This window comes from Amia ocellicauda, chromosome 17, assembly GCF_036373705.1.
Source record: "Amia ocellicauda isolate fAmiCal2 chromosome 17, fAmiCal2.hap1, whole genome shotgun sequence".
Lineage (NCBI taxonomy): Eukaryota > Metazoa > Chordata > Actinopteri > Amiiformes > Amiidae > Amia > Amia ocellicauda.
The window spans coordinates 7,980,776-7,993,066 of NC_089866.1; the positions used below are offsets into that span (position 1 = coordinate 7,980,776).

A 12,291-nucleotide genomic window follows, 5' to 3' on the forward strand; every position below is an offset into this window, starting at 1 on the left:
TGTCAGAGGGGACCTGCAAAGCGCAACATGCAGGCAGATAAGAGAGGCCTACCTCTGTATTTTGGTTTGAGAGGAGCCACCATGGTCAATTGGAGGAAAGCACCAAAACAATCGCTACCCATTTGAGCTCTTCCTTCAGCCATTTAATGTGGGGAAATGAGCTTTTATTTTCTCACAGGGATCATTTTGAAGTCCAGTAAAGCCTGACATTGGAATAGGTTTACCAGACATCATCATTTAACTCATACATGCATGAAATAACTTTTAAATGGAGTTTAATCCTCACACATGAGGGCATATCTTTAATATTGAATGTTTTGGTTTCACACCTCTCTGTGGTACAAAGCAAATGAGATCAGTGTGAATTGCTGTGTTCCATAATGCTTGTTGTCTTGCTTTTCAGCTCTGATTTATAGTTAGTCAAAACAAACAAAAAGCAAAATTGGCATTAAAGTAGTTGGTAAGGGAATTTGCTGTGGGGTCTTGCTCTTAGGTGGCATACAGGTTTTTCTCTGTTGTCTAAAGAGGAAAGGGATACCACAGGAACTGCCTCTGGGAGTAACACTTTATTAGGACTGAGCAGAACTGTTGGGACTTGATGTCAGGTAGCAGTTGACAGTTTAAAGGGAGCGCTTCTTGTACCTATCAAAAATATCTCGCCCACTTTTACCAGTACACTGATAGCAGTGTGTAATTAATCTTTCGGCAGGTCCCCGTCAAAAGCCTGCAGGCCCAGACACAGGCTTCTACATACCCGCAGAATTGGTAACAAAAATATATTTTCAAGGTGACAAAGAATCCGAGAGTGAATTTGAGTGCCAGCCCTCCGGTTCACATACAGCCGCCTGCTCACCAATTTATTTTCTCGACGAGTGTGAAGAATGTGCTTCTAATCTGCTGAGGCTATCAGGAGTGCAGGACCTAACATGAAGTGCTGGTTCCTGCTTTCGGTGCCCTTTTTACAGTCATGTCAAGAAAGCATCTTGCTAGTAGGAACCTAAACCCCGATGTCAAAGTGATGTATGTCTCTGCTGTGATATTACTGTCACCACATAACTGTACTGAACAATGTTTAAGCCTGTGGAATTTTGTATTAATGTGACAGACGATAATGTTAAAATTAGTGTATAATAAGTTAATGGCCCACTTTTGGTATTGATTATGATAATACTGCCCCTAGAAAAAAACATTAGAAATGTGTGTGTGTGTGTGTGTGTGTGTGTGTGTATAGAAATATCTACACATCTTTACGTGTGTGGTTTGTATTTAAACGATGAATTACATAACTGATATGACAAGTAATTAGAGAACGCAGCTGTCATTAAACGAGCAATTGCATTCTGTTCCTGCAACACAAGCTTTTGAAATGAAGACCTACATGGAGATGATATCTGGAACGGGGCCACAACGACGAGGCCGCTTCGAGAGCCTGCACTCTCTTCATAAAACCCAATAGGAAACTGTAGACAATCCTGGGTTCGAATTTTTACTTTGATAACATCAAGCAATTATGTCTGACAGAGTACTTATCATAGGTGATTATAGCCAGGCGCTGCAGGGTGCCGGGTATCGTTTAATTTGGGGGGCAATTAGTGTTCGGTCCGTCGCTGCAAACCTTTTGTCTGAAATGCTAACCTCCCGTATCAAGGGATGACCTATTCTGAGCCGCGTAATTGCTCGGGCTTTGTAGTTCTATTTTACGAGCCCTCCTAGCCGCAGATGAAAGATGGTGTAGGAACAGAGGCTGGCTGTTCGGCTCACTTTGGGTTGACTGTATGTAACGTGATCCCCAAAGGTGTGTCCTCTTCCTTCGGATTCCACGAGCGCCAGCACGTATTAAGGTAAATCCTATCTTTCCCAGACTAAGCCAGCAGTAAAAAGGTGCAGTGCCGTGGGCCTGGACTGCTTATGGTAGTTATCATTGGAAAGCTGTGATGAGAAGTCTAATTGCCTTAGTTTTAGCCAAGGTATTGATGCAGGTTTATCCCATGACAAAGGATACTCTTGTCTGTGCAGGGTAGGGAAAAGGCAGGGGGCTTATGAGGGAACTGTTGGGGGGGGGGGATTAAATGGTAATGGGATATATAGAGTAAAACTTAATTCCGATAATGAAGAAGTAATTATGCTCAATTTTTCAGCTAAACATTACCTGGCACTGATATCATCCTATCAAGGGATGCCTGAACTATAAGGGAATCTTGCTTATTAAGGGGATGAATATTTCAGGATATAAAAACAAATAAAAGGAATATTTGAAATGTATTATTATTTTTTATTTATATAGGGGAAGTTTGAGTGAACAATACTCAATTGATTCTTTAGCTTTGGAGGTATCAGATCCTTCTGATTTGAAACTTCCCCCACTTCCCTTGTTCCTTAACCACAGAGCCTTAAACATAAAAGGTAGACATCTGCTTTCACTATGTCTAATCCTTCTGTCTTAGTAAAGAGCAGCGTTTACCCTTTGTGTGCTGGAACATTCCTAGGTGGTGTGTTGTTTATGGAGGGGGGGGCAATTAGCTAATAAGAAGAACACAAAACCTAAATATAAATGTTTATATACGTTTCTATTGCATCATGGGATTGGACAGCCGGAAACATATGGGCATGCAAGTTCAATTGTTGCATGAGTGCATCTGTTACAAACAACATCAACCTTCAAAACATGTTTTTATTCTGATGGGGAAGAGAGATTTTGAGTCAGACAACACTTCTGAAAGAGAGGATATATGTGCTGCAGAATCCCTTATCCATCAGGTGCAATACCAATCCCCCTCCAACCCTGACAGCTTCAGATTTATTGGAGACAAATTTGTGGTACAGCCTTTTGCGATGGTCTATTTCTCAGACCCTTTGGGGTGCTTTTTTTTTTTTTTTTTTTACAACGCCATAAATAACTTGTGGCTGTGGGAGGTATAGGAGACAGTAAGTGCAGGCTGTCATCTTCAAAATGTAAACGTCTTTTTTCCTAAATATTTTGCAACGTATATTTTATTACACATTATGTTTCATTATGTGACACAGTAAAAAATTGGGGGTGTTGTATTCCATATGAACTAAGGGCTTCCATCATCTAGTTTGAAGACACCAGTACTGACAACTTCTCCTCAAGATTTATGGAGCTTCTTCACCAATTTGTAAAAGTGAAGAGTTTCTTCTCACTGTTTTATCCCCAAACATTGTAGTACTTTCAATTTGTACAGTATCATTTAACTATTAATGAGAAGACACTGTACAAGCAGTTTCATGCTTCAGGTCCATTACCTCAGCTTTGCAAGCAAATTGTCAAACTTTTAAGACGGTTTAGTAAACTACATCATACTGACACACCTTTTTAGATGATTTTAGAAAGAAGAAAGCGAAATGTCTCTCCTGTCTTCTGGTGTGTACTGAGCAGATGAAGTTGAGATTGGGTATTTTTAAACCCATGCCACAGAAAATATAAAGGGAACTTATCACTTTCGCTTGCTCTGTGAGTGAAAATAACAGTGCAGTTATAAGTTTAAAGATCACAGAACATTTTCACAAAAGTCTGTCATTTTCTAATTCTGAATAAAGATTTACACATGCTAGGATCAGTAATGGGATCTGAAGATGGGTAAGCCTTAATCAGAATGGCTCAATCATTTTTCGATTACTTTTTCTGTATAAGTTCGTGTCCGCATCTGAACTGGCCTCCACTGACTTTTCTTTTCTTCTGCTTCTCCTCCCGTGACCTTGACTCCTGCAGCTTCTTAAACTCTGCCACGACACCCTGATCCAATGAGCAAAGGACTGCCTAGTAAAGATTATCTACGATGGTCTACGTAGTTGAATACCAACACTGTGCTAAAACTGTGAGCCGCCTATTTCACCCATCAAAGCTCTGTAAATTCACCACAGCAGAAAAGACCGTTATATGATCATTGACATGTTTCGGATCCAGAACAGAGATGGAAAAAGTGATAGAAGACAGTAAGCACAATTAAGCTGAACACTTCCTCTATTTCATTTTTTTCTTTTTCATTTGTTTGCCTAACAGGAAGAGAGTAATGCACCTCTAGTTTGATTCTGGGTCATGCCCTACTGCACACTGCATCAAAACTCCTTGCCAAGTAGGTAAAGTCTGAGAGAAGCTGCACTACATTTAACGGCAAGAGGCCCTGGGCTCTTGTGAGAAGAGCTTTGCCTTTGCACCTAATTCTATCAGCAGGGGTGTCTCTGTTCTTTGCCGATGACACTGTAGGTGTAGACAGGAAGTTGTGAGGATTTAGCCTTCCTTTCAGAAGCATTTGTGTTCTCCGACATGCTCAGTACAGAAGTGAATAGTATTACATTCAGGAAGATTAGATCTCTGGCATCTCCGTGGCTAAACGGTGGCAGCTTTTGATCTTCTAATTGATTAGTTCTCGAGTTCTGGGCAAGACCGCAAACCTGTCAAACCAAGCACGGAATCACTAACCGGCTATACTTTCCCATCCATCAGAGATTGTTATTGTTTTCCCCCCACACACGTCTGTTATCAATAGATGATAAACAAACATGATAGTTTGGAAAGGTTTAACAAATTATTTATTAGCTTAGATATAATCAATAAATACATTGTGTTTGATCATATTACAGTATCACTCATAACAGAATTTACTGTTATTATATAAAACATAATCTTCTCTTATGCCCTCACAGCATAGGTTTGGATGGATATTTCCAATATTTCAAATTGGAAACCAGAGTTGGCTATCTGCTTCATAAGAGGCCGAGAGGGAGGTGGGAGAGAGCTGAAAAAGAAAGAGCTGGTTCCCGTGGGTTTAGGAACATTAATCAGATGTTTATGGACACTGCTAAAACATCACAAAATGTTCCTAACAGCTGTAAAAGCATCCCGTAAGAATGCCCTTAGGCCTGTTTTAAAAGGAAGTTGTTTGAAAATCTTGCTTAGCATGACTGCCCCCTGGTGGCATGTTCAATTTATAGGAGTCTGCCCCGGTACCTTGACTACATAAGAATATAAGAAAGTTTACAAATGAGAGGAGGCCAGTCAACCCATCTTGCTCGTTTGGTGTCCATTAATAACTGAGTGATCCAAGGATCCTATCCAGTATATTTTTATGTTCTATGTTCCCAATTTGTCGCTTCCATCACATTGCTGGGGAGTTTGGTCAGATTGTGACGCCTCTCTGTGTGAAGAAGTGTCTCCTGTTTTCTGTCTTGAATGCCTTGAAGCCCAATTTCCATTTGTGTCCCCGGGTGCGTGTGTCCCTGCTGATCTGGAAAAGCTCCTCTGGTTTGATGTGGACGATGCCCTTCATGATTCTGAAAACTTGAATTAAGTCCCCACGTAGTCTCCTCTGTTCCAGTGTGAAAAGGTTCAGTTCCTCAGTCTCTCAGTAGGACATTCCCTTCAGACCTGGAATAAGTCTGGTTGCTCTCCTCTGAACTGCCTCTAGAGCAGCGATATCTTTCTTGAAGTGTGGAGCCCAGAACTGTCCACAGTATCCAGATGAGCTCTAACTAGTGCATTGTACAGTCTGAACATCACTGCCCTTGTTCTCAATTCTACACTTTTGACAATATACCCTAACTTCCTGTTTGCCTTTTTTATTGCTTCCCCACATTGTTTGGATGGAGAAAGTGAGGAGTCCATGTAGGTCTTTCTCATGCTTAATATAGATTAGAAAAAGCACAGGCCCTAATTCTGATCCCTGTGGAACTCCACTAACAACCTCACTCCAGTTAGAAGCAATTCCTCTAATCGACACCTTCTGTTTCCTACACATCAACCAGTTCATAATCCATCTACTTACACTACCCTGAATGCCTACAGCTTCCAATTTTGAGGATCAGTCTTTGGTGTGGAACCTTGTCAAAAGCTTTCTGAAAATCGAAGTATATCGTATCATATGCTTTCACGTGATCTACAGCTGCAACATCCGAGATATTAGGTGCAACAGTTTTGCATGAGAAAACTGAAGAATTGGAATTTAACTTTAATAATGATTATTGTTATTATTTTACTTTCAGTTATTGAAGAGAAGGGTGTGAAAATGAAGCTGACCGTGATTGACACCCCTGGCTTCGGAGACCAGATTAACAACGAGAACTGGTACGTGTTGAGCAGAGCTGTGTGAGTCGGTTCCTCATGGTAGTCAAACTGGCATTTGGTTATTCTGGAGAAAATAAATGCAAGGTGAAGACAGAACTATATTGAATGGCTGCACATAAATATTACAAGCTACTTAAGCTATGTAAAGGTACTTAATGATAACTCTGCAGGAATGGCCTGTATTTTAAACCGGGCCTTTTCTGGATGAATTGGGCAGCTTTAGTGACATCTACTATAATTGAGGATAGTGCAATAAGTAGTGTCTCCTGAACCGTTCTGTGTCTTAGTCTGTCCTGTGCTTCCTCAGCTGGGAGCCCATTGTGAAGTACATCAATGAGCAGTATGAGAAGTACCTGAAGGAGGAGCTCAACATCAACAGGAAAAGACGAATCCCCGACACCAGAATTCACTGCTGTGTCTACTTTGTCCCACCTACAGGCCACTGGTATGTGCTTTATTCACACTTTGTGTATCCCTTTGTCTTTGGGGTTGCGCCACAAATTGCAGTTTCTGTCTGCTTGTTCTACAGACAGACTGTTTACCGTGTAGCAGCTCAGATGGAAATCCACTGTATTTTGTAAATGCAGAAAGTACGGCCCTCTGGTTTTTGCCGTAATTGTACACTCGGGTGTGATTGTGACCTTCTGACGCCTGTACGCTGAGGCGGTGGAAACGCATTCCTCCTGTCACAACTGCTCAGGTTTACACTGTGATCCCTGTCCAGATGCAAGCCCAGTCGAACAGCATCTTCAGTGACTCTCACATCCCTCCGCCTCAGGCCACATCTAAGCCTTTTCTCACATACAAAAGGCCCCAGGGCGAGAGGTCAGATATTGACTTGAAACTCTTGGCACTGGTCTTTTTTTCTTTTCCTTTTTCATTTTTGTAGCCTTGGATTTCAGGTGCCTTTCAAAATGACGGATCACCCTTCTCTTTGTCAGCAGCATAGAGGAGGTCAAACAGTTTAAGTGGAGGTGAAAGTAAGAGTAAAGGTGCATTCATCAGATTGTCAAGTGCCGGAGATGATTTGCGGCCCACCTTTGCCACCTCTTGTGCGTCCGTGTCAAAGGGAGAGACTCCGGTTTGTCAGCAAAACCCTCAATTCCACAGTTTAGTTTTACCGCCGTGTTTCTGGAGTCCAAGTGAAGTGTGTTCATTATAAATGATCACCTTCAAATGCATTTGGCAGACCAAATTGAATTAGACATTAATTAATCAAATTAGTTTCAAACAGTTCAGGGCTTAACAAAGATGTTATTATATACTGTAGCTTTGATGGATTTGACTGTGTTTAATTGAGTACAAAAGGCTGATCACATCCTTGTGTTTTCTCCTGGGCTTTTGTGGAAGTCATCACAACCGCAGTTAGAAGACTGTATGTGTCTAATTCCTTAGTGGCGGAGATTAAAAAAAGTCCTGCTTAGCTACTCTGAAAAGGAATTTATAATTGATTTGTGTTAATGACCTTGTCATTACCAAATGACTGATAAACAACTATTAGAGTGTATGTGTTACTCCTATAATTTCCACATTATTTGCTTTATTTAAAGACAGAAAAATGTGCGTCCCCAGCAGGGTAAATCGTACTTCCTGCCTCGACTCGATGCTGTTAAACACACAGGTTCCTGACCTCCCGGCTGCTCAGCCCAGTGGGGACAGAAATCGATCTGTCCAGCCTTCCTGCCTCCAGCACTTGATTTCAAGGTGACAAAATCTCCTTGAGAACGTTGATCCGGTGCCCCCTCTCCCCCCGCTGACGCACGGAGCAGTTTGCCTTCAGGACTGTGCGTTCGGCGAGGAGAAAGGGCTTTTAGAGGAGGATTTGTGCTTAGAAATGTTAGGTCACGGACCTTGTGTTAAACAACAACAGAGATAATATGCCCATGTCACTTGTAATAAGGAGACCAGCGAGACGTGGAGTGAAGTAAAGGTAGACTTTACATGCGAAACGAAGCCGGCCAGAGGGAATGATTAAGCTGTGTAATGAGCAACAGGATACTTTTAATGAGGCAATACAAGAGCTGGGCTTTTTACCCTCAACAGTCGCTGAATCACATGGCTATACATATTTCCCATAGACCTCTTTCCAACAAGGGCTCTTTATGAATGCAGTGGGCAATTCACAGCCTTTGAGATATGCTCGAAGTTTGTGGGTGGTGAGGTCCTGTAGCAGAAAGTTACTTACAGGGATTTAAACTAGCCCACCTATGTTGCCCTGTACTGTTTTTCAAGCGTCTTTTATTCATTCTTTAGTTCATTTTTTCATTCATGTGAGGAAACGCCGGCATCATGTCATTGGTACCCTGGGGTAGAACCATCAACCCTCTTTGATAAACAGGGATCTTGGTGATGGCGGTTTAAACTCAAGCATCTGTCTCGTAAATGTGCAGCTGCTGGGATCTTCAGTGTGGAAAGCCCAAAGTTCATGCCTGGTCTGTGCCAATGATAAGCTGTGTTATAAATTACCCTTACTAGTGGTATTTTACTTTTACATTTTCCACAAAAAAAGAGTTGTAGCTTCGAACTGGGGTCTCTTTACTTTTGGCCCCATGGCCTTCACACGTCCTGCCCAAACGCAACCCTGTGAGCATTCCTCCGTCAACTCAAGACAATGTGGAGAGATTCCTTCCATCAGAAGCAATTTGTTTTAAATTAAAATGACAGATTTAGCACGAGCACTCTGGCTCCTGCGGTAACTCTCTCGACCAGAGCTGTCATAATTCAGTCAGGTGGGAACGAGGAGCGGCCCACAGCTGGAGGAATCTCAGTGGAGCGCTCCTCTTAGCAGATGGTTCAGGAGGGGCGGGGTGACGGGAGGAATCTTTGGAGTTGGTTTGATGGGACAAGGTGACAGGATGCATTCATCTACGGAATGGTGATTAACTACCTTAATGGGAAGCAACAGATATTAAAGCTTGCCTTGCTAATAGCACCCTTCCCTCAGTGGAATCAATACGTGCACAGATGGCTCCTAATCTGTATCAGTTAGAATGTTAAAGGTTATATATATAATTAATCTTGCAGTGAATCTTGGTTTCAAAACCAAACGGTCAATTTGTCCCTCCTAACTAATCTCTGGAATGTCTGTGGTCTTCCCCAGGTTACGCCCCATCGACCTGGAGTTCATGCAGCGCCTGGGTAAGATTGTGAGTATCGTGCCAGTGATAGCCAAGGCAGACACACTCACAATGGAGGAGAGACTGGACTTCAAACAGCGGGTATGTGCCAGAGGTGCCAAACACACTCGTCAAAGCCCTCTATGACTTTTGGAAACATCATAGAGGGGGATTTTAATTCTCCCACATGACTTGTTCTCTTAACTGTTTTGACGTACATCTTAGGGATAATCATGACACCCAAAAACAAAAAACGAATGATCCGAGTATGATGATTCACATGATCGTGTCCTGACAAACCCACTGAAGGAGGATTGATTTTTGCAACTGGTTCTAATTCTGGCTAAAATGACCTATTTAAAAATATAATAATTAGTAGGGCTCGGGGGCTTGAGAAAACAGTCCGCTTCACTCCCCACTCCAACGCACACCCCTCCTTCCCAAAATTAATCCCTTATTAAAGTTGATTCCTTGCTGCCACTGAACAATTTCCAAATTCCACAAGTTAAATAATCTAGAAAATAATTACCATGGAGCTGGAGGAGAGACAGAAAGAAAAATATGAAAAGTCTTCAATCTTTTGCAAAAGCAGCTTCTTGAAGGGAGCCCATGTCATTATTGAATGGTCAAATCACTCTTGACCTTCAACCTCATTCTCAAAGCACAAAACGCCACAATTGGGCAATTGTCGAAGTCAGCAGTGTGTTGGTTGGAAGAGTTTTCTGCTGGAACCATTAAGCAAAACAAATGCTCCACTTGGCCTTCCCAAAGTGAAATCCCTTGCTTGGCCTTTCGCCATTTTGGGTTGTTCTGTAGAAGGTATTGGCTTGCCTTCAGTTGATTTCTAAGTCTCAAGTAGACCTAAATATGTAATAACCATGAGATTGTAACACATTTTGATGTTGCTATTTGTTGCTTCTTTTCATAACGGACCTTCAGAATTATCTCAGCAGTGTACGTAATAAATCAGATCGCTTTTGTAGGACAAAAAAAGCTTTTTCTACGTCCATTTGCTCACCCAAAACATGACTAGCTATAGAAGACATACATTGCAAACTCGTTTAACGGTCAAACCTTTCCCTGCAGATCCGGCAGGACCTGCAAGCCAATGGAATCAGAGTCTACCCACAGAGAGAGTACGACGAGGACGCTGAGGACAGGATATTGAACGACAAGATCAGGGTAAGGAGAGTGATTTTGTAGAAATGTATTTTTTGTGGCAGTTTGTATAACGTGTAGGCGTTGATGAATTACCGCAACTGACCTAACGTAATTCTGGTGGCGTTTCATTTCAGGAAAAGATCCCGTTTGCGGTAGTGGGCACAGACAAAGAGCACCAGGTCAACGGAAATAAGGTCCTGGGCAGGAAAACCAAGTGGGGGATTATTGAAGGTGAGGGTTGCCTATTCACAATGTTGCACCTCCTTCAAAAGACAGTTTTGAAAGCTACTCTTGGTCTGCTAGTAGTATATAATGAATCATGGAGAAATACTTGAATATCTGTAGTGAACCACAAACAATGGAGAACATTTTATAAAGTGAAGATGGAGTTTGAGGAGATGGAGTCTCGTGCTCGCTTCTGTGCTGAGGCCAGAGGTCAAACAGCAGTCAGTACTCACTCTGGTCTGTAATCGGTTCTCCAGACCTGCTTTTTGTACGTCAAACAATTGTGTGTTTTTGGAGCAAATGAGAGTAGTTTTACCACAGTCCCAGGGTCCAACAGCCCAAGCCACAGGCCTTGCTGGTTATCCTATCAGAGCTGTAACAGAGCTCAGTAGTATTTACACTGGCAAGGAATCCACCGCTTAAGCAGCTCAGTGTGTAACAGCCGCCCCCCAGGGGGAATTCAGGACGCGCTCTCAAAACTGCTAGTTTATCGACTGGATCAAGTATAGCCATGTGGAAAAAACACATGCGAGCTTTTGAGTTTTTTATATTTGAGCGAATATGAAGAGCAATGATATTGTGAATGTGGTCTAACACCCACAAAAGTTTAGAAACAAACAAACACAATCTAAACTAGAAGTTGGATGCCACTTTTGAGGCTTCCAAGCTGTATTAGTAGGTTTCAGATTTTAGCAGGCATTTGTAGTTGAAGTGTTCGTGTTATGAAATGTGTAATTTTCTATTTCAATCCAATGTAGTATGCATTCGAGGTTTTCATGTCAATTTAAGTTTGTATTTCAATCTCAGTGGACTTGAATATACATTTCTTGATTTGCATGCTTCAATTATGTAAGGTACAATTGTATTTTTCACTTAATTTTAGCATAAATGTGAAGTTTTCATTCTTGTCATTCAAGATGCAGAGTACAATTTCCAAACTTGTCCACATGATGGAGGTAGAGGTCTACATAAAGAATGTCATGGCTGAGACCTTGATTGGTGTACAGCAGCTGGTTTCATCAACTCTGATAGATCCTTGTACTAGTGTTACCCACTGAAAATTTAACATTAGGCCATTCGGTTCTGTAGATATTCGCTGCTGGAAGTGACTTCATATGATGCAATTATCTACCATGTCGCATCACCAATGGTGACAAAATTTACCACAATCAAGTATAACATGGCCATTTATTATTGTACCAAGTTTGGTGAGTTTTTGAATTTTGCTTTTGGGTTTTTTCTGGGGTCAAACTTCAGGCATTTGAAAATATGCATATTTAACATACATTCACAGTCATTGGTTTGTGGCAGCCATGTTTTAGTATGTAGCCAAATGCCTTTTTCAAATTTGACAAATAGCAGTATCTATGTAACATATGCAAAGTTTCAGGACACTGGGCTGTATAGATGCGGAGCAGTAGCCATTTTAATATTCACATGCGGACAGATGTTACATTCAATATGATGGCTTAACCATGTACCCCATGAACTTCATTTTCTGGTTGTGTGTTCAAGGCATAGGAATAGAGATGTGCGTTTGTGTGTACTGTAGTCCAGTGCACCAGAAATGTGTAACATGTCTGACGTGGTGCATACGTTTTTTTTCATTGTTCGATGGCAACCATGTTTTTCACTGGGGCGACTCGCCTTTAACAACCTTGGTAGTACTTTACTAGTGTCATACATGACAATTTGTGGCACAGTGGG

The 12,291-nt window shown here is 41.7% G+C and overlaps 1 protein-coding gene across 5 annotated transcripts in view; it reads left to right on the forward strand.

Annotated features, from left to right (window-relative positions):
- septin12 (septin 12) overlaps positions 1-12,291 on the forward strand; it is an 80,970-nt gene that overhangs the window by 63,354 nt on the left and 5,325 nt on the right. For all 5 annotated transcript variants that reach the window (XM_066690243.1, XM_066690246.1, XM_066690247.1 and 2 more), the window contains 5 exons: positions 6,001-6,082; positions 6,390-6,527; positions 9,183-9,300; positions 10,285-10,380; positions 10,494-10,590. In XM_066690243.1, coding sequence (XP_066546340.1) covers positions 6,001-6,082; positions 6,390-6,527; positions 9,183-9,300; positions 10,285-10,380; positions 10,494-10,590 — 531 coding nt within the window. The remainder of the gene's footprint in view (positions 1-6,000; positions 6,083-6,389; positions 6,528-9,182; positions 9,301-10,284; positions 10,381-10,493; positions 10,591-12,291) is intronic.